This window comes from Salvia miltiorrhiza, chromosome 3 (genome assembly GCF_028751815.1).
Source record: "Salvia miltiorrhiza cultivar Shanhuang (shh) chromosome 3, IMPLAD_Smil_shh, whole genome shotgun sequence".
Taxonomy (NCBI): domain Eukaryota; kingdom Viridiplantae; phylum Streptophyta; class Magnoliopsida; order Lamiales; family Lamiaceae; genus Salvia; species Salvia miltiorrhiza.
In genome coordinates, this window is record NC_080389.1 from 57,120,578 (window position 1) to 57,142,236 (window position 21,659).

The 21,659-nt window shown below is 34.5% G+C and overlaps 4 protein-coding genes and 1 pseudogene across 5 annotated transcripts; all 5 read right to left on the reverse strand.

Moving 5' to 3' along the window:
• Nucleotides 1–107: 107 nt before the first annotated feature.
• LOC131014660 (rust resistance kinase Lr10-like) lies at nt 108–2,875 on the reverse strand. The gene is made up of 9 exons (XM_057942700.1): nt 2,735–2,875; nt 2,614–2,646; nt 2,477–2,509; nt 2,297–2,390; nt 2,086–2,154; nt 1,914–1,943; nt 1,673–1,762; nt 1,522–1,569; nt 108–1,412 (listed from the first exon to the last, which is right to left on the reverse strand). Exons 7-9 carry the CDS (start codon nt 1,680–1,682, stop codon nt 259–261), a joined length of 1,212 nt encoding a protein of 403 aa, XP_057798683.1. The 5' UTR covers nt 1,683–1,762; nt 1,914–1,943; nt 2,086–2,154; nt 2,297–2,390; nt 2,477–2,509; nt 2,614–2,646; nt 2,735–2,875; the 3' UTR covers nt 108–258.
• Nucleotides 2,643–3,452, reverse strand: LOC131014661 (uncharacterized). Its single transcript, XM_057942701.1, has one exon. It carries the CDS (start codon nt 3,450–3,452, stop codon nt 2,709–2,711), a length of 744 nt encoding a protein of 247 aa, XP_057798684.1. The 3' UTR covers nt 2,643–2,708.
• A 2,114-nt stretch (nt 3,453–5,566) lies between these two features.
• On the reverse strand, nt 5,567–7,038 carry LOC131019047 (rust resistance kinase Lr10-like; annotated as a pseudogene).
• Nucleotides 7,039–9,487: 2,449 nt separating this feature from the next.
• LOC131014662 (LEAF RUST 10 DISEASE-RESISTANCE LOCUS RECEPTOR-LIKE PROTEIN KINASE-like 2.5) lies at nt 9,488–12,530 on the reverse strand. The gene is made up of 6 exons (XM_057942702.1): nt 11,581–12,530; nt 11,446–11,493; nt 11,303–11,344; nt 11,125–11,205; nt 10,959–10,988; nt 9,488–10,864 (listed from the first exon to the last, which is right to left on the reverse strand). The coding sequence occupies exons 1-6, from the start codon at nt 12,323–12,325 to the stop codon at nt 9,699–9,701; spliced, it is 2,112 nt and encodes a 703-aa protein (XP_057798685.1). The 5' UTR covers nt 12,326–12,530; the 3' UTR covers nt 9,488–9,698.
• Nucleotides 12,531–13,238: 708 nt separating this feature from the next.
• LOC131014663 (rust resistance kinase Lr10-like) lies at nt 13,239–21,636 on the reverse strand. 2 transcript variants are annotated; one of them, XM_057942703.1, is made up of 8 exons: nt 20,831–21,636; nt 20,569–20,753; nt 20,322–20,423; nt 19,526–19,597; nt 15,698–15,727; nt 15,501–15,590; nt 15,363–15,404; nt 13,239–14,619 (listed from the first exon to the last, which is right to left on the reverse strand). In XM_057942703.1, the coding sequence occupies exon 8, from the start codon at nt 14,438–14,440 to the stop codon at nt 13,442–13,444; it is 999 nt and encodes a 332-aa protein (XP_057798686.1). In that variant the 5' UTR covers nt 14,441–14,619; nt 15,363–15,404; nt 15,501–15,590; nt 15,698–15,727; nt 19,526–19,597; nt 20,322–20,423; nt 20,569–20,753; nt 20,831–21,636; the 3' UTR covers nt 13,239–13,441. The 2 variants fall into 2 exon arrangements, with proteins under 2 accessions (XP_057798686.1, XP_057798687.1); XM_057942704.1 differs by lacking the exon at nt 15,698–15,727.
• Nucleotides 21,637–21,659: the final 23 nt, after the last annotated feature.

Sequence of the window (21,659 nt, forward strand, 5' to 3'; positions counted from 1 at the left end):
AAATTTAAAAGTTATTTATTAAATTTTAATTGTAAATTATAGCTTTAAAAGTCGAATTTACGGACTATTTCTTAATTATGTAGAACCTTTTAACTATGTGCAAAACATTTCTGCAAGTTTCATAAAAAAATCTATTATTAACTGAACCAAGTGAGGCCGGGTCTATAAATCTACACATAAATAGTATGGACATATTCAAGCTTTTATAAGCCCATGACTGTTGTTTTACACTCTCACTCTTCAACAATCAACAGTAATCTAAGCAGAGGAGGTTACATCATCATGTAGCCTAGGTAAAGACCAACTGGAATATGTAATCTCAGTTTGATCGATATTTACTACGATATGGTTTGATTGGGACGGATAATTGGGAATTTGTAGGCGCTCAACATCACCTTCCAACATTTCTAATACCCTATTCATTGATGGACGATCATCTGGGTTCATCTGTATGCACCACAACGCAACTATTGTCATTTTTCGAGCAATTTTCCTCATACTATCATCGTCGCCAACATCTTCAATAGCTTTCAGCATTTCAATATCCTTGCCTTGATTAAAGCAGCCGTATATCCAATTTGGAAAATACTGGTTGGGATCATCAGTGTTTCCTATCAAGTCTCTCTTTAAGCTCAACATTTCCACCAGCAACATTCCGTAACTATAAACATCAGCTTTGTAAGACACTGCCCCAATACTTCTGCTGATTAATTCAGGAGCAACATACCCTATGGTTCCTCTACAAGCAGTCATGGTCACTGCATTCTTGTCTGTAGAGAAAAATTTTGCCAGCCCAAAATCAGATATTTTGGGAACAAAATTGTTATCAAGAAGTATATTATGAGGCTTGATGTCAAAATGGAGGATTTGAACATCACACCCTCGGTGCAAATACTCAATCCCTCGAGCCGCTCCGACTGCAATATCAAACTTTGTATTCCAATTTAAGGAAGTAATTTTATCTCGATTGAATAAATACTTTTCAAGGGAACCATTTGGCATGAAATCATAGACAAGGGCACGTTTGGAGCCTTGTGCACAGTATCCAACTAGTTCCACCACATTGACATGATGTATCCTTCCAATAGTTGCTATTTCATTCATAAAGTCTTGTCCGTTTCCGCTGGATTTTCCGAGCAATTTGATTGCTACATCATGCCCGCTTCGAAGTTTTCCTTTGAAAACAGAACCGTAGCCTCCTTGGCCTAGTTTTTCTTGAAAACCTTTAGTCATCTTTTTTAGATCTGAATAGGAGTACCTAATTGGCGCGAGTTTGTTGTCGCCTTGTAGATAACATTCTATTGCGTCAAATGTGGAAAAACGCCTTCTTCGGAATTTGTAGATCAAAAACCACGCTGCCAAAGGGCAAATGATGATCCTTGGTGCACAAATAACCATGCTTGAGATGACGCCTGAGATAAAAAAAATGGACAAAGTTGAAAAGATCAATTTCTCTAAATGTTAAAATGAACCAAAAACTTATAATTGGAAATGGTACTTGGACACAATATTAAAGCGCACCAGTGAATATGAATTTAGGTGCGACACCAACTCCAAATGAGTAGGAAACTGCATGATATATAAACATAACGAATATTTAACCAAGAACTAAAGAGTAAAAAAAGGAGAAATTGACGACATTAAAAAGACAAATGAATGTGAAGTTTCTTACAGTTTCTCATCAAAATAAATGAGAGTATCAAAGCACCGGCGAGTCCCACAGTGATCCCCACAAGGATGTTTACTGCTGCAGTAAAACAAACTGCAGTAATTTTGACAAAATTAGAATCATAGCAATCTTATCCTTTCTACTTTTCATCACAAGTTGAATCCTCTCTCTTCATTGATGTCAGAAAATTGATTAACAAGACAAAATTATTAAATATGTAGGGACACGTAAATTAAATGCGCACCTACAATGGCGAGAGAAATCACGAGAAGCGCTGCAATATTCATAAATTTTAAAATTAAAATATAATCAAATGGGGTAAGCCAACTTCTGGCCCAAATAAGGTGGGATCGGCCAATCCACATGAAAATTAAAATTTGAAATAGTAACTACAATATAAATTTAGAGCTTATTACCAATTATTAAGAAATTAGATCCCAATCCAACTCCATGAGGGAATAAATAGTCAGTGAATGAGTAGGGCCCTGCAAGTTCACAAATACAAGACAAACAAAAAAGATTATTTTTGAGAAACAATATATAGTAGAAAGACAGACATGCAGTGAGACTATAAAGATAAACTAAGGAATGATTTGTAAGAGAAAAACACATTGTAAAGATTCTTACAGTTCTCCGGTAAGGAAGTAAATGAGAGTACTAATGCACCGGTTAATCCGATGATGATGGTCACAGGGAGGGCTTACCCCTGCAATTAAAAAAACTGGAATTGTTTTGACAAAATTAGAATTCTAGAGATGATGTTATCTTATCCATGATAAAGAAGAGTGAATTGTTAAGTATAGGCACCTAGAATGGCCAGAGGAATTAGGAGAAGAAGCCCTGCAGATATCCAAGACAATTCAAGTATTGAGGATTAATTATGATCAGATAATATTAATTGTTGGTTTTCATTAAACACAGAAATGAGAATACTTAATAATTACCATTAGTTCCTAGTAAGCGATTTGTGAATTTGTCTGCATTTTCCAGAATAGATGCAATTAGCAGCATATACAAAGAAATTAGGATAAAATACTAATTAATGATGAAAATCCATGACCGTACCCCAGTTTGAGGTTGTTCTTCTACACCACCACCACGAACACACGTAGAGCTCAAATCCATACAAAAGAGATTGGTGGATTTCTGAAAGTGATACGTTGCCGGAATCCTTAAATTCCGACGACGTGAACGCTACCACGTCTACAGTGCACCTGTGTGGTACCTCTGAGGGCTTCTCCATGCGGCCGACCTTGATATAATCATATCTAGGAGTGGGAAGGGATGAATTTGAAGCACAATCTGTAATATCTGTAAAGAGGGAAGAATTGCTCAACTGATTTGGGCAGCTGATGAAAAATATAGGCGAGGCTGTATAGCCATTATAGGGGTAGCTATGATGACTAAAGGTCCGGTAAGGAGATTCATCATCGGTAATGAAAGTATAAGTGGGGAAAGAGCAGATGCTGTTGTTGTTTATGGAAGCATCCACCACCCTGATTCTGGCGATGCCGTAGTTGATCTCTTTCACATAGTATTTGTGAGAGTTTTGATAGACGAAGGTGACGTTGTCTTCGCAGGCTAATTCAAATCTGGGATCGCCGCAGTGGTTGGGATCGCCCTTGAGGCGGAAAGGGGAGCTGATGTTGCGGATGATGCCGCACGCAGATGGAGTGCAGTTTGCGTCACCAGTTTCGAAGAAAAGGAGAGACAGAATCAAAATAATTGTGATCATGGTTACACTTAATTGGAGCTGATCATCCAAATTCGAATTAATCATCATTTGGTATTTACAAAACTAGTTACTAGTTAGGTTATTTTATGAAAACGACAGCAGAGACGCAAAATAAGACTAGCTAGGTAAGAACTGATGTTGACGAGTCCACGACAACAGATCATTTTTGTGACGTTGAATCGGCCACGTACATGTATATTGATTAGTATGTCGGGTGTCGCAAATAAAAGTCAAGTCGGTAGAAAGTTTACATATTATTCCTTTATTTACATAACTAGCATTCTTTAAAAACTTGCACAGAAAGTTGGAAAGGCTAACTCAAATAGTTAAATCTTATACTTTTGTTTATTTGAAATAGTTATTCTCATATTATTATTTATTTTTCGTGTGTTTTCTTAAGCTCTTTATCTATATACTTGGAGATTGAAACAATCAAAATATTAATGTTATTTGCTCTATTCAATTTAGGAGGCATTTAATGTAATTTGCATGATTGATTTATATGAATGATTGAGTATTTTATCTTTGAGATTAAGATTTCTTCAATTCGATCCACCCTTTGAATGGAATAAAAATCAAGCAAAATTATTTCAAATGATTGAAATAATAAAGAACCTTGGATACCTAAAAGTTTCAATCCATTAAAATAAATATGAAATTAATTTATTATTATTTTTATCTATCAAAACTAATCCTCAACTCATTCCTATAGGATTAGTTACATTTTTGATTTCCTGATTTGTCCCTCCATGGAGCGACGTTAGGCTTTTATTTTGTAATTTTGTAATAAAAACAGACGTAAAACAAGACTTGTAAGTTGTAAGGTCCATCACGCAAACTTCATTATCACACTCTGTTCGGCTAGCAAAAAGGCTTATAAGTTGTTGTCCTTAAATAAAATACATAATAAGAAAATTAAATTTTGCAAAATAAAATTGTTTTATGATGAGTATCTATACTAATAGAAAAAGAGCCTAATTATTATATATTTTATTTTAAAATTATTTTACATATTATATATTTACAAGAATATATTACTCTCTTCGTCCCACGAATCTTGACACATTTCTAAATATAGTAACAATTACTCCCTCCGTCCACTAATTCAAGGCCTTCTTTCCTTTTTGGGACGTCCACCAACTCAAGGCCTGTCCATTTTTAGTAAGTTTTTATTTATATTTAATTGGTGGGTCCCAAAACAATACACTTTTTCTCCACTCAACTAATAAACAATACATTAATTGTGGGTCCCTTTTTCCACTCAACTAATAAAAATACACTTTTTCTTAAAACCCGTGTTTTGCTCCTTAGGTCATGAATTAGTGGACGGATGGAGTATTATTTTATCTCTCATATTTTATCACTTTATTACCTTCTCTCCTACTTTATCACATTCCCTCTCGGGCCTCTCCTAATTTATCACTTTTATACTTTATTACCTACACACTTAAAACACTAATCTACAATTCCTTAATTCTCATGCCGAAACCAAACGTGTCAAGATTCGTGGGACGGAGGGAGTAATTCATTAGATATTACACTTAATCTATGTGATATATATCTATAGCTATTGATAAGGCTTATAGATAAATATATTCATTTAATAAATTATCTAATAAAAGTAAAAAATTAATAGATTTTCTAAAATAATAGATTATCAAATAAAATAACCTTAATTACACGTACAACGTACGTTGTTTCTACTAGTATTAACTAAAAACATGAACAATTACAAATTACCTACGTTTTAACTATGGGAATAATAGTTTTAATTAAAACATTATCAAGCGAAGAATGAGGTCGTAATTAGTTAATAAACGACATTCTCAGATATATTCGTTTTCGGATGCATTAAATTTAATAGCGAATGCATTAATTTATATAGCAGATGCATTGATTTTAATGGTTCTTATGTTCTCACGATAAGTGTGGTTCTCATTATAACTGCACCCTATATATATATATATATATATATATATATATATATATATATATAACACAAGTACAAGAAACGTACATGCATATATATGAGTTGATGCTTGATGAGATCATCATTATATTATTTTTCTTCCTACAAGAGTCGATGGAGGAATGAAGGGTGTGAAATAAGTAGATAAAAAGAGGAACTCGTCTCGAGCGAAAACAGATGAGAGAAAACAGATTCAAGCAATAGTAATCTCAATGCTGCTACCTTTGTTATAGTGTAGCAGTGATACTGAATCAGTTGCACTTGTATCCCAGCTCTCTTCCTCATTTCCTGCCATATCTGCTGATTGAGACGGATACTCTGGAATCTGTAGGCGTTCAATATCTCCTTCCAACACTTTATTCATTGATGGACGATCATCTGGTCTCTTCTCTATGCACCACAACAGAGTTCGAGGGTTTTTTAGGACAGTAACTTAGGTTGATTTGAAAATTAGGACAAAAACTTTTGGACTTGTAAAAATAGGACACTAATTTTTTTTTAAAGTAAAATAAGACACTAATTAATAAGTGTTGCACCCGCAAGACATTTCTCATCCAATTATCAGCCGAGAAATGTCCTATTTTTACGACGCTTATTAATTAGTGTCCTATTTTACTCTAAAAAAAATTAGTGTCCTATTTTTACAAATTCAAAAAATTTTGTCTTAATTTTCAAATCAACCTAAGTTACTGTCCTAAAAAGTCCTCTGACTCCACCACAACGCAACTATTGTCATCTTATGTGCAAGACCATTGTTTTCTTTTGCTTTTTCAATTTCAATGTCCTTGCTTTGGTTAAACTAGTCATATATCCAATATGGGAAATACTTACTAGAATCATCTTTGTTTCCCCTCAAGTCTCTGTTTAAGCCCACCATTTCCATCAACAACATCCCAAAACTATATACATCAGCCTTGAAGACACTCCACCAATACTTCTATCGATAAGTTCAGGAGCAACATACCCTATGGTCCCTCTTGCAGCAGTCATTGTCATTGTGTCCTTCTCTATGGAGCATAATTTTGCCAACCCAAAATCTGATATTTTTGGGACAAACTTATCATCGAGAAGTATATTATGAGGTTTAATATCAAAATGTAAGATTTGAATATACTCAACTCCTCGAGCCACTCCAATTGCAATCTTAAATTTCATATCCCAATCCGATTAACATGTTTTTCTTTTGTCGAGAATGTACTTTTCAAGGGAACCATTCGGCATGAAATCGAATATGAGGGCATGCTTGGATCTTTCAGCACAATATCCAACAAGCTTTACAATGTTCACATGATGGATCCTCCCGATGGTTCCAATTTCATTGATGAAGTCTTTCCCATTTGCCCCGGATTTTTCAAGCAGTTTGACTGCTACGTGATGCCCAATTCGGAGCTTTCCTTTGTAAACAGAACCGAACCCTCCTTGGCCTAATTTTTCTCTAAACCTCTCGTCATCATCTTTACATCCGAATATGAGTACCTGATTGGTGAGAGTTTGTTGTCACTCTGTAGGAAGCTTTCTATTTCGTCGTACACCGACATGCGTCTTCTTCGAAACTTGTAGATCAAGAAGCCCATTCCGCAAACAATTCCAACTATGAATCTTACTTCATAACTTACAACTACCATTAAAAAATAATAGTAATAATAATTAAGGAGAAGAAGAATATTGAATAAATAAATAGAAGTTACTTTATAAAGACCACAACTTGAAATATAAAAGCATATGTGATGAGCGCACCAATGATACGTTGATCTCTGCGATACCCTGCAAGTAGTCCACAAACATGATAGCAAGATAAGTTTAAAACAATCCCGTTTCAGATTTGCCAACTAATCTCATCACTAGTTTTCAATTACTTTATTTACACAAAATAATCGAGGCAAAAGTGTGTAATAATTCTTACAGTCTTCTCCAAGGACCAAATAAGAGGCACCAAATCCAATGATGATCTTTGCTGAAATGCTTACCCCTACAAATATAACAGCTGCAAATGTTCTCAATAATCTTAATTAGAATTACAAAACTAAAAATTTCTCGTCTGAAAATCTTAAAACTGCAGCATAAATTTACTATCTCACCAACTATGAGCATAAAAATCATGAGATAGCCTGCAATTGGACCTGATGATGAGGAATACAAGAAAAGTTGTTGAGAACTACATATATCTAATTACCATGCGCTTGTTTTTATTCTTGTTTCTTCGCTGACATTAATTAATCTTACCTCCATATTCTGGTCGGAAGGAATTCATGACATGCTCTGCATATTCCAGAATACAAAAAAGTATCAGCCTAGAATTTGAATTTAAAACTTGTTTGAACTTGTAAATCATTACTCTTACCCCACTTCTGAGCTAGATCAGGTGGGTACTCGGCGCAAGTAGGTGTGCCACCTTGCCAGAGATTACACAAAAATACTCCATGGCACTTGATGCCACACATAAACTTCAACCAAAGCCACATTAAATCCATAAAGCAGAGCTTCATGTATTTCTACATTATTCAATTCTGTAAAATACCAAGATGTTTCCAGAACGGAATCTAGTGTGCACATATGCTCTATATCCGTGCAGCTCAATTTCCCAACCTTTATGTAAGTATGTGTGCTAGATTGCTCACAATCAGTGACTTGGGTTAAGAGAGAAGACTTATGCACCGGATACTGGCAGCTCAAGAAATTAATATTCTGAGTAGAAATATAGCCAATGGTATAAGGATAGATCTAATTCTCATATGCAGGAAAAGAGCAGGTGTTGTTTATGAAAAAAAGATCAGCAGCAAGCCTGATGGTGAAGGATTGGTAATCGATTGCTTTGGCAAGATATTTGTGGGAGTTGGGCACATAAAGTGTGGTAACATTATCTTCGCATACTAATTCGTACTGTGGATCACCGCAGTTGATGGGATCATTCTTGAGGCGGAAAGGAGAGCTTATACTGCGAATTGCGCCCCACGCGCAGAAGGGCTGCAATTTGCATTACAAGATTGAAATAGAAAGAAATGGAGTGAGAGAATGAAGAGGGATGAACAGGTGAGGAGCTTCTGAGTTATCATTATTCAAGAAAAGCAAGGATTGGTACTGTAAAGAAGTACTAGAATTTGAGGAGGACTCTACTTTGAAGTATCTGAGGACAGATTTTATATGAGGAATTCCAACAGATTTTATGTTCATGTGAAGCAAAATAAGCTTGACTGCTTGAGTCAAGGCTTTCAAATGTGTTATATTAGGGTATCCAAAATGATTCAGATTAATGTGGTGTATAGGGCCTAACAATAATAAAATTATTATAAACAGATTTGTTATGTGATAACACTCATTTTTTTATACATGTTTTTTAATATTATTCTTAAACTATTAATTTTATAGGAAATTGAGTGTTTGATGATTATTTTATGCTTGAATTATTTTATCTTTTGAAATATGATAATTGCTCGTACTTTGAGAGAATTAAAAGAGATGAAATCATTCTTGCTGCAGTTTTTTCCACTCAAACTTCACCTCTTAAAGGGCACAAACTGTAGTGCATGCGGTGATCGTATGCATGCAAGCAAGACTAAGGATCTATGACATAAAGTCTAAACAGCAACAAAATGATCGTCCCTTACTTTTTTCTTTAGTTTTCTTTTGGCTATTATGACTTGATTTTAGAAATTTCTTAGATACGACTTGAACATGAAAATTTATTAGTTAGTTTACAACTTCATTTTTTTGTGTTAGGATCTAGCTAGAAAATTGATTAGGAATGAAATGTCATTTATTAGGATATCAACGATAATATGAGATTCATGCATTATCAACTTGCATAGCTTTAAAGTTTTGGCGGTAGACTCAACTGCCCCATATTAATGTATACTATCTTTTTTTTTTTATATCCAGCTTCTTGACTTGTCTCATTAATGTGGCTGACCATGTTTGCGAACTCTTCTTAGTGTCATCTACAAGGTCTCATTAATCTCGATAGGAACAAAAACCTAATCAAAGATAATTATAGGAAATGCAGACGTACGCCAAATAAGACTAGTAATTAAGGTTCATCTTCATTATATGGCACTTTGTTAGGCTCGCAAATATCACCATTTAATCACATAATAAAAGTCAAAAGGAAAATATATCGTTTTATCACCGCAAAACTTGAGAAGCCGGACAGTTTATTCGCATCAAGTTCAATTATGATGAGTTGACATCTGATTGTGAGCAAATCACAACTACAACAATATATGTATTACTTTTTTCACTGTAGAAGAGATCGCTGAAGCAATGAAGGCTATGAAACTCATACATAAAAGAGGAACCTATTTCATGCAAAAACAGAGGAGAAAATAGATTCAAACAATAGTAATCTCAATGCTGCTCCCATTGTTATAATGTAGCAATGATACAGAATCAGTTGCATCTGTATGCCAGCTCTCTTCCTCGTTTCCAACGACATGGGCTGATTGAGGCGGATAATCAGGAATGTGCAGACGCTCAACATCAGCTTCCAACATTTGTAGCACTTTATTCATTGATGGACGATCATCTGGCCTTATCTGTATGCACCATAGCGCAACTATTGTCATCTTCTGTACAAGACTCTTTCTACTCTCATTCTCATCACCATTACTATTCTTTTCCTCTGCTTTTTCAATTTCAATGCCCTTCCCTTGGTTAAATTGGTCATATATCCACTCTGGAAAATACTTGCTAGAATCATCATTGTTTCCCCTCAACCCTCTGTTTAAGCCAACCATTTCCATCAACAGCATCCCAAAACTATACACATCAGCCTTGTAAGATACTCCGCCAATGCTTCTATTGATGAGTTCAGGAGCAACATAGCCTATGGTTCCTCTAGCAGCAGTCATGGTCACAGTGTCCTTCTCTATGGAGCATAATTTGGCCAGCCCAAAATCTGATATTTTTGGGACGAATTTATCATCAAGAAGTATATTGTGAGGTTTGATATCAAAATGTAAGATCTGGATATCACAACCACGATGCAAATACTCAACTCCTCGAGCCACTCCAACTGCAATCTTGAATTTCATATCCCAATCCAATGAAGATGCTTTTTCTTCCTTGAAAATGTACTTTTCAAGGGAACCATTGGGCATGAAATCGAATATGAGGGCGCGTTTGGATCTTTCAGCACAATATCCAACAAGCTTGACAACGTTCACATGATGGATCCTCCCAATGGTTCCAATTTCATTGATGAAGTCTTGCCCATTTGCCCTGGATTTTTCTAGCAGTTTAACTGCTACATGATGCCCACTTCGGAGCTTTCCTTTATAAACAGAACCAAATCCTCCTTGGCCTAGTTTTTCACGAAAACCTCTCGTAATCTTCTTTATATCTGAATAGGAGTATCTGATTGGTGAGAGTGTGTTGTCACTCTGCAGGAAGCCTTCTATTTCATCGTACACCGACAAGCGCCTTCTTCGGAATTTGTAGATCAAGAACCCCATTCCGCAAACAATTCCAACGATGAGTCTTACTTCATAACTTACAACTGCCATTAAATAGTAATAGAAGAAGAGTATTCAATAGAAGTTTCTTTATAAAGACCACAACTCAAAATATTAAAGCATATGTGGTGAGCGCACCAATGATACGTTGATTATCGCTGCGATCCCCTGCAAGTAGTCCACAAAAATGATAGCAAGATTAAGTTCAAAACATTCCCATTAAGATTTGCATAACAATCTCATCACTAGTTTTCATCTGCTTTATCATCATAAATCGAGACAAAGGTGTGTAATAATTTCTTACAGTGTTTTAGAACAACCCAATAAGAGGTGCCAAATCCAATAATGATCTTTGCTGGAATGCTTACCCCTGCAAATACAACAGCTGCAAATGTTCTCCACAATCATAATTAGAATTGCATACCTATAAATTTTTTGTCTTCAAAATTCAAAAGAACTGCAGCATAACTTTACGAGCTCACCAACTATGACCATAAAAACCATGAGACAGCCTGCAATTGGACCTGATCATGAGGAATACAAGAAAAGCTGTTGAGAACTACATATCTAATTACCTTGCGATTGTTTTTATTCTTGTTTCTTCATAAACATTAATTAATCTTACCTTCATATTGTGGTGGTCTGGTGGGTCGAAAGGATTCCATGAAGTAATCTGCATTTTCCAGAATACAGAAAACCATCAGCATAGAAATGGAATTTTATACTTGTTAATTGAACTTGTGAAATTAAGCAGTCTTACCCCAGCGGTAATAGAGATCAGAATGGGGCTCAGCGCAAGTAGCAGTGCCATTTGGCTCCTCCAGAATACAACCAACTTTGCACTTTCGACAAAGAAAATTACTACTCCAAGACAGAGTAAATCCATAGAGCAGAGATTGATGGATTTCTGAGAGCGATACATTTTTCAGAACCTTAAAATTCCAAGCTGTTGCAACTACGGAAACTATTGTGCACATATACTCCACATCTGCGAGGCGCATGTTGCCAACCTTTATGTAAGTATGTCTTCCTTGCTCACAATCAGTAACTTGGGTTGACAATGAAGAATTTTGCAATGGATGCTCGCAGCTCATAAAAAAAATAAGCTGATTAAAATACAAGACATAAGGATCGAATAAATTATATGCAGAAGACATAGGAAAAGAGCAGGTGTTTTTGCTTATGGAAACATGAGCAAGCCTGATGGTGAAGTCACTGTAATTGATCGTTTTCACCAAGTATTTATGGGAGTTTAGATGAATTGAGGCGACGTTGTTTTCGCAGACTAATTCGTATTTGCGATCACCACAGTGGTTGGGATCACCCTTGAGGCGGAAAGGGGAGCTAATATTGCGAATAACGCCACACGCAGAAGGGGTGCAGTCGAATGCATTACAAGTTTGAAAGAAAACAATCAAGAGAGATGAACAAGTGAAGAGGAAGATGAAGTTTTGAGTAATCATCATTCGTGCTTCAGATTTTTTTCCACTACAAAATTCACTCATTAAAAGGAAACAAGACTATAGTGACCCAGTCATATGCACGAATCTCTGACTATAAGTCTGAACAAAACGGCATTCGTCAAAGTTGTCACTTGTATTTATTTTTCACTTTATTGACTTTAGAAAAACAATTGTTAGATGGCCTCTACTTCATTATTTGCATCAAGAAGTATTTGATCATCATTTCTGCTCCAGTTTTTTCGACCTCAAGCAAGACTAAGGATCTATGACTTAAAGTCTAAACAACAAGAAAATGATCGTCGTTGTTACTTTTTGCTTTCGTTTCCTTTTGGCTATTATTATTATGACTTGATTTTAGAAATTTCTTAGATACAACTTGAACATGAAAATTTAATAATCAAATGTCATTTACTAAGGTCTCAACCATAATGAGATTCACTGCATTATCAACTTGCATAGCTTTAAAAGTGTTGGCAGTAGACTCAACCACCCCATATTAATAGATAGCATTAATATTGACGTTGAATTTGAAATACATTTACTCTTTTTCTTTTTATGATATCCAGCTTCTTCACTTCTCTCATTAATGTTTGAGAACTCTTCTTGATTTCAGAAAAAAGTAAACTGCTCATCTCAAGATTCGAAACCACATTGCAGACCTCTAGCATGGTCTTAAGTTCACCTCCTTAATTTGCCATCCAGCTGTTTCCCGGGTAACTTGCGAGTCTTGTACAAATATTCTATCCAATAAATTTATCTTCTTCTCCACATGCCCCACAGGACATTGACACCAATCTCATGTTCGTAGTCAATCTCAAGCCCCACAAGAAATGCAAACGCCAATTCGTAAGTTCCATCTTAATTATCGCACTTTGTTCGGTTCCTATCCCAAATATCACCATTTAATCACATAATAAAAGTCAAAGGAGAATATATCGTTTTATCACAGCAAAACTTGAGGAGCCAGACAGTTTATTCGCATGCATCAAATTCAATTATGATGAGTTGACATCTGATTGTGAGCAAATCACAACTATAACAATCGCATAAGTTGATACTAGAGATCACTGTAGAAGAGATCGATGAAGCAATGAAGGCTATGAAACTCATACATAAAAGAGGAACCTGTTTCAGGCAAAAACAGTGGAGAAAACAGATTCAAGCAATAGTAATCTCAATGCTGCTCCCATTGTTATAATGTAGCAATGATACAGAATCAGTTGCATCTGTACGCCAGCTCTCTTCCTCATTTCCAGCCACATGTGCTGATTGAGGAGGATAATCAGGAATGTGCAGATGTTTAACATCTGCTTCCAACATTTCCAGCACTTTATGCATTGATGGACGATCATCTGGCCTTATCTGTATGCACCATAGCGCAACTATTGTCATCTTATGTACAAGACTCTTTCTACTCTCATTCTCATCATCATTACCATTATTTTCCTCTGCTTTTTCGATTTCAATGTCTCTGCCTTGGTTAAAGTGGTCATATATCCAATCTGGAAAATACTTGCTAGAATCATCATTGTTTCCCCTCAACTCTTTGTTTAAGCCAACCATTTCCATCAACAACATCCCAAAACTATACACATCAGCCTTGTAAGACACTCCTCCAATACTTCTATTGATGAGTTCGGGAGCAACGTACCCTATGGTTCCTCTAGCTGCAGTCATAGTCACAGTGTCTTTCTCTATGGAGCATAATTTTGCCAGCCCAAAATCTGATATTTTTGGGACGAACTTATCATCAAGAAGTATATTGTGAGGTTTGATATCAAAATGTAAGATTTGTATATCACAACCACAATGCAAATACTCAATCCCTCGGGCTACTTCAACTGCAATTTTAAATTTCATATCCCAATCCAATGAAGATGCTTTTTCTCGGTTGAAGATGTACTTTTCAAGAGAGCCATTGGGCATGAAATCGAATATGAGGGCGTGTTTGGACCTTTCAGCACAATATCCAACAAGCTTGACAACATTCACATGATGGATCCTCCCAATGGTACCAATTTCATTGATAAAGTCTTGTCCATTCGTTGTAGCCTTTCCCAGTAGTTTAACTGCTACATCATGGCCACTTCGGAGCTTTCCTTTGTAAACAGAACCGAATCCTCCTTGGCCTAGTTTTTCTTGAAAACCTCTCGTCATCTTCTTTATGTCTGAATATGAGTACCTGATTGGCGAGAGTTTGTTGTCACTTTTTAGGAAGCCTTCTATTTCCTCGTACACCGACAAGCGCCTTCTTCGGTATTTGTAGATCAAAAACCATACTACAAAAGGACCAATGATGATCCTTGGTAAAGAGATGACTATCCCTGATATTACGCCTGGGATGAGGTGGAAAAATAAGACACAAAAAAGATAAATTAATTGGTAGTTCTCCAATTTTGAAATATTCATGATACTGTTTTATGTTATTACGATGTTAGCGATGATTGTTATCTAAAAAGTTTGTTTGGCTTTTCCATTTTTATCATGGAGTAATAATTAAAAGGTTTTCTTCCTACTCTCTTGTTTATATGATATTTTTTCTTTTTTCTTTATATATATAATAATGTTATGTCTAAATTATATTATTGTCTAAATTATATTGCTGAAAATAAAATAACTACTAAATTACTCGAGTGTTCTTATATTTCAGTAAGCCCAAAAAACTCGTGTCGATACACTAAATTGTAAGAAGGAGAAAACAAATCCTTGTTTTAGAAAAGTATGGTAAGCCGACTAGACTGATAAATGTAGAAATGAACAAAAAAATTGATACTCCATCCGTCCGCCAAGATTATGTAAAAATTACTATATTTGGCGTCCGCCAAGATTATGTCACTTTCCTTTTATGGCAATGGTCCCACCATCCTCTTTAATATTTTATCCTTACTAACACTCTTTATTTACAAAAAACCCCACTCAAAATTCAATTTCAACCACACATCTCATAAAGTGGTGGGACCTTTTCTCCACTACATCAAAATCATCACCAATTTTATTAAATCCCGTGCCCAAACAATTTTACATAATTTTGGCGGACGGAGGGAGTACAAATTATAATGTGAAATGGCAGAGAACGCACCAATGAATAGGAGTCTAGTAGCTTCGTTCGTTACAGTGGACCCTACAAGTAATAAACGAAGATGAATATTTGACAAATTGAAGAGTAAAACTAGAGATAATTAAAAGACAATTGACGAATTAATGTAAAGATTCTTACAGTTGTGTATCAAAATAAATGAGACTAGTAATACGCCGCCAAATCCGGTGATGATCGTGAGAAGGGGGTTTATTGCTGCAGATAACAAAACTGGAGTGTTTTTGACAAAATTAGAACTGTAGCAATATTCTTATCCGTTAATTAATAATACAAAATTGATGTTAAATAGTTATGTGAGACATAAATTAAGTGCGCACCTATAATGGCCACACAACTCACGAGAAGCGCTGCAGATATACACGCAATGAGACTGATTAGATTAAACTCTGATTAGGTTCCATTCAAGTTTATCTAGAGTTCCATTTTCACAATTAAAAAGGAATTGTGTCAGGGTTTTGATTGTTAAATCATGTTTTAAATGTCTATGTTATATGAATATTGTTATCCATTATGAATAGAACCGGCAGCATTTTTTATATAATCCTATCATCTACTTTAATATTATAAATTAAACAATATTTGTAAACTAAAATGTCATCAAGATACAAGGATCAACTTATTCTTATTAACTAACGGGGGAGTGTTTGCATTGCACATAATTCATGAACTTTATATTAAATTATTAGAGTTTAATAATTGTAAATTTTATAGTTTAGTAATTAATATAAAAAAAACCTGAAAAACTATTATTTTTATGATTAATATAAAATCATATAATTTTTAATGTATATTTAATGAATTAATTTATTTATTGTTATAGTATTTTTGGGATATAATTCTTCTTCTTTTAGTAGAAAATTAAAGTGAAGCAAAACTACAAATATATTTTTTAATGTAGTAATGGAAAATGAAATCATATAGAATTTATGAGTGGATTTTGAAAATAGCCACTTTTATATAGTAAAAATAAATTTTACCCACTAATATAAAAATTTAAAAAAATACCCACATTTACCATTTTACCCCTGCATATGAAATTTTTACAAATACCCGCGAATTCACAACCAGTGAATTCACAACCAAAATTTTGGTTGTGAATTCAAGCTTTAAAACTCGAATTCACAACTGAATAACAAGTATTGGTTGTGAATTCAAGTTTTAAAATTTGAATTCACAACTATAAATAGTGTTAGTTGTGAATTCGCGTGAATTCACAACCAACAAAACAAAACTTGAATTCACAACCAACACTATTTCAAGTTGTGAATTCACAACCAAAAGCCGGTAAATCTAGTTGTAAATTTATAAATCTAGTTGTGAATTCAAGAACATTAATTTGTGAATTTATAAATCTAGTTGTGAATTCAAGAACATTAACAACAAAAACTCACCTCTTAACAATTTTTGAAAATTCCTCCAATTTTTACTGATCATTTATGCTCCAATTACAAAAATCCTCAAATACGCAATCCCCATCTTAAAAATTCACTAAATCAGATAAAAAACATTTTCCAGATTTAAATTGTTGACCAAATCAATTTAGATGCTCTCACAATCAAATCTCAAATTCAATGAACAATTGAATTTCGAAACAATATTTTACTAAGCAAATATTAAACACCAATCCATCAATTCAAGTAAAAGCATGAATTGTCGCCGGCCAGATTGAGTAGAAGAGAGAGAGAGAGATTCGTCAGATCTGGAGGAGAAGAGAGTGAGGGCAGCGGCCGTGACTTGCTGCGGTCGCCGGAGATACAGAGAGGTGGCGGCGGTTGCCGTCGTCGAAAGAGATAGATGGAGATGGGGAAGCTGGTGTAGACTGTGATGAGGGAGAAGAGGAAGGGAGTTGGGAGAGGGGGTGGTCGGCGGCGGTTTTCGCTGCTACCGTCGACTGTTGAATCGTGAAGAAAGGAGGCGAGGGAGATGTCGAGCGGTGGCCGTTGTCGCCGGAGAAGGGGGCGGCGCGGTGATCGGTGATATTGAGAGAGAGAAGGAGAGTTTGAAAATGATGTGGTGAGTAGGGCAGGAGATGACGGGCGGCGGCCGGTTCACTGCTTCGCCGGAGAGAGAGGGACGAACGGATTTTGGTGAGGAGGGAGAGAGAGATCCGATTGAGAGAGACGGAAGAGGGGGCGCAGGTGTGAGCGAGTAAGGAGGGAATTAGAGAGAGAATGGGAGGTTTGCCCATTTATATAGAGGGGCAATTTAGTCATTTAACACAAAAAGTGGGTATTTTTTTATGTTTTTATTTGAGTGGGTAAAATTTATTTTTACTATATAAAAGTGGGTACTCTTATATATTAACACTAGAATTTTTATGTAAATCTAATAATTTAGATATTCATGTATAGTTTTTTTTTAAATTATAAATCAATATATTCTTTTAAATATGTAGTAGAATAGAAGCTGAAATCAGATAGAATTTTAATGTATACTTAATGAATCAATATATATATATATATATATATATTCTTATAAATATATTTGATTGAATATATATTTTTATTTATATGCCTTATCAAATAGTTACAGATATATATCAAAGTGCTAGTTTGGTTCAAGTAGAGGAATGGAAAGGGAATGAGAATCAAATTAAATAGAGGAATGATAACAATAAGTGTTACTTTTAAATCACAAGTTCAAAGATTGTGGGGAAAAAATGGAATTTGACGAAAGTTTATGAATTTAAAGGCAATTAACCCAAATCTATTTGATATATACTCCCTTAGTCCCATGAAGCAAGGCCAAGTTTTCTTTTAGGTCTGTCCCACGAAGCAAGACCAGTTTCTAAAAGTAGCAAAAAATTTACTCTTTATTCACTTTTTCACTTTTTCACCTACCACACTTAACACACAAAATATCAATTTCTTAATTCCGTGCCGAAAAGAACTTGGTCTTGATTCATGGGACAGAGCGAGCGTATCTTATATCTAGAATTCTTTTTAGAATTTTGAAACAGATATATCCTATAGAATCTATCTACTTAACTAGATCAACGAAAAACTAGAATTTCATTAACTTAGATATATTAATATATCGATAAATTAATAATTTTTTAATTTTATAGAGTGCTTTTTAATTTCAGAAATATAATTTTAAATAAAATTATAATGTGTAAAAATAAATGAGAGATAATATTTAAATTAAATAAATACATGTATCTATCAATTCATTGTGACAGATACTACTAGAGATCGAAATGACGATTAAGCTGAAGATGATTCAACACCATAGGTTTATATTTTAAAAGGTTACCATAATATTCATAATTATTTAACAATTATTAATTTATAATATTAACAAGACCTATATATTTGTAAAGGGATACTCTAAAAAATTACTCCCTCCGTCCCTGAAATGGCTTCCTCTTTGGGGACGGCACGGGTTTTAATAAAAAATTGTAAAGTGTATTGATAATGAAGAAAAAATGATATAATTATTATTGGAAGTTGTGAAAAGTGTTATAATTAGTATTGAGAGTGGTGAAAAGTGAAAAGTAAGAATAAATAAAGTATTATTAGTGGTGGGGTAGGTTTCCAAAAATGGAAAGAAAGAAAGAGGAAGTTATTTGGGGGACGTCCCAAAATGGAAAAAGAGGAAGTTATTTTAGGGACGGAGGGAGTATTATTTTGTTATTTATTAGAATAGATGATATTTTAAATTGACCTAAGTCAAGACCAGAGAAATTATTAGTTTACAGAATTTATTAAGTTATTTGAATATTATTTTAAAGAAGTTTTACGATAGTTCTAAAATCAAATAGCCCAAATTGCTAATTGAAAATTTAGATATAATAAATATTAATATTTTATTTTTATTAAGTAAAATAACATTAGTTACGCGTAGAATGTACACTCTTCATGCTAGTTTATATAAAAATATGAGTATATTCCTTTCTGGTAATTGCAACATTAAATTATTTAGAGACATCGAGATCGCCCAAAAATAAACTGGAATATGAAATCTTTCGCATCAAGTACTTGTCATTCGATGGCTAGAACAAAAAACACTGTACGGGAAAAGGAAAAAAAAAATCCTTCTTCCGGAGAAGAGTGGGGAGAAGAGGATATAGACATAGAAAATGAAATAATAACTTATGCAAATTGTAATTTGAAATAATAAATATAACATAAATTTGAGCGTACCAAGGAATGAGAAATTAGTTCCCAAGCTCTGTACCCCTCCAGGGAATAAGTAGTTACTGAATTTGTAAGGCACTGCAAGTACACAATTACATGGTAAAAAAAAAAGGAATATTTGAGAAAAAGAGTAGAAAGAGTGAAAGACGTATAGTGAGACTAAAAATAAAAAGGATTATATGGCAAAAAAATATACGAATTTTAGAAAAAAAAAATAGATTTTTCACCTTAACTTTCAATTAAATTAAAAAATACATGAATTTATTTTTTGTTGCAATTTTCACGTAAGTTTGACTTTCGACGAAATTAGAGTTTAGTTGACGGTCGAAATTAAGTCAAATATGTTAATTTTTCCCTACAAAAAAAAATCACTAATAAGTCAATGACATAAGACTTGGTAACTATTATGTGTGTCATAAAAATTAATGACATTTGATGATGTAGCTAATCACTAATAGTTACACTTTCAAACGCCACTATTTTTTGTGACACGAATATTAGCTATCAAGCCTCATGTCACTAATAAAAACATAATTTTTTGTAGTGTTTGTCTTCTAAGTCCTCCGAGCTTCTAAATACTCTCCATCATCAAAAGTTAGACTAATATCAAGTAAACTTCTGACTGTCATCTAAGCTCTAATTTCGACGAAAGTCAAACTCAGGTGAAAATTGTAACAAAAATATAAATTCATATAATCTAATTTTGACTTAATTGAAAGTTTAGGTGAAAATTATAACTTTTTCCAAAGTTCGTGTACTTTTCGACCATGACCCAAATAAAAATGAAATCAAAGAATCTTACCGCCGTCTAGCCGGGCCGAAAAGGAAGTAAATGAGAGTACTAATACGCCGGTGATTCCGATGATGATCGTCAGAGGGAGACTTACCCCTGCAATTATAAAAACTGGCATTTTTTTGGGGGGGGGGGGTCAAAATTAGATTTCTTTCGGTCTTAGTACTCTCCACTCCTCTGACTTCATTGTTGTAAGAAAATAGATAAAGAAGACAAAATTAATTGTTGAATTCTTATTTATTTGAGTAGTAAGCACCTAGAAGAGCGAGAGGAATTAACAAAAGCCCTGCAGATATATACGCATATGATAATTAGTAATGAGGATAATAGATATGTTAATTAAAATTCAAAGTCATGATCTCTTATGAAAACAAAATTGGTTAGACAAGATAGGAGTGAGCGCCTTACTATTACTTCCGAATAAGTGCTTTGTGAAATTCTCTGCATTTACCAGAAAACAAAATTAGTATATATATATATAATAGACAACACAAACTTAGCGGATATCGCATTGTTACCCCAGTTTGACTTTGTGGATGATAGTTGGCACAAGGACGGGGTACAGAAATCGAGTTCAAATCCATACAAGAGAGATTGGTGGATTTCTGAAAGTGAAACGTTGTTCAAATCCTTAAATTCCTGCCACGATGTCATCACTATGAGATCCACACCGCACAAATGTGGTAACTCTGAGAGTTTCATGTGGCCGATCTTGATATAAGCATATCTGGGATGGGATGAATTAGAGGCACACTGAGTAGTGATATCAGTAAAAAGGGAAGAAATATTGGTCAACGGATTTGGGCAGCTTATAAAATAAATAGAAGATGAGGTAGAGTAACTCATAACATAGAAAGGAAGACGAGGGAAATTAGTAATGGGGAAGTTGTAGGCATATAGAGAAAGGGTGGGAAAAGAGCAGATGTCGTCATTGTTTAAGGAAGCATCGGCCAGCCTGATGGTGGAGTTGTCGTAGTTGATGGCTTTGACATAGTATTTGTGAGAGTTGAGAGAGATGGAGGTCACATTGTTTTCGCAAGCTAACTCAAATCTGCGATCGCCGCAGTTGCTGGGATCGCCCTTGAGGCGGAAAGGGGAGCTGATATTGGGAAATATGCCACACGCAGAAGGACTGCAACTATAGTTGGCATTACAAGTTTGAAACAAATTATTAAGTAGTGAGAGAATCAAGAGAGATGAATTGGTGAGGAAGATGAGGTTTTTAGTGATCATGGTTTAAAGTTAGCTATGTGATGGAATTATGATTAACAAAATTAGATAACAATTGATTTTCCAGAAGCAGCATACATATTCTACTCTTTTTGGAGGAGCTGTATATGATAAAGC

What these genes read in the sequence shown, in the direction of transcription:
- LOC131014660 (XM_057942700.1), bottom strand. An exon ending in ACCTAAATTCATATTCACTG is followed by an intron (nt 1,413 to 1,521) that starts GTGCGCTTTAAT and finishes TTTTTATCTCAG; the next exon opens with GCGTCATCTCAAGCATGGTT.
- LOC131014661 (XM_057942701.1), bottom strand. Translation starts at nt 3,452, where the DNA reads ATGATGATTAATTCGAATTTGGATGATCAGCTCCAATTAAGTGTAACC.
- LOC131014662 (XM_057942702.1), bottom strand. Translation starts at nt 12,325, where the DNA reads ATGAGTGAATTTTGTAGTGGAAAAAAATCTGAAGCACGAATGATGATT. An exon ending in TGATCTCTATTACCGCTGGG is followed by an intron (nt 11,494 to 11,580) that starts GTAAGACTGCTT and finishes TGGAAAATGCAG; the next exon opens with ATTACTTCATGGAATCCTTT. An exon ending in GGTTTTTATGGTCATAGTTG is followed by an intron (nt 11,206 to 11,302) that starts GTGAGCTCGTAA and finishes GAACATTTGCAG; the next exon opens with CTGTTGTATTTGCAGGGGTA.
- LOC131014663 (XM_057942704.1), bottom strand. Translation starts at nt 14,440, where the DNA reads ATGACGAGAGGTTTTCAAGAAAAACTAGGCCAAGGAGGATTCGGTTCT.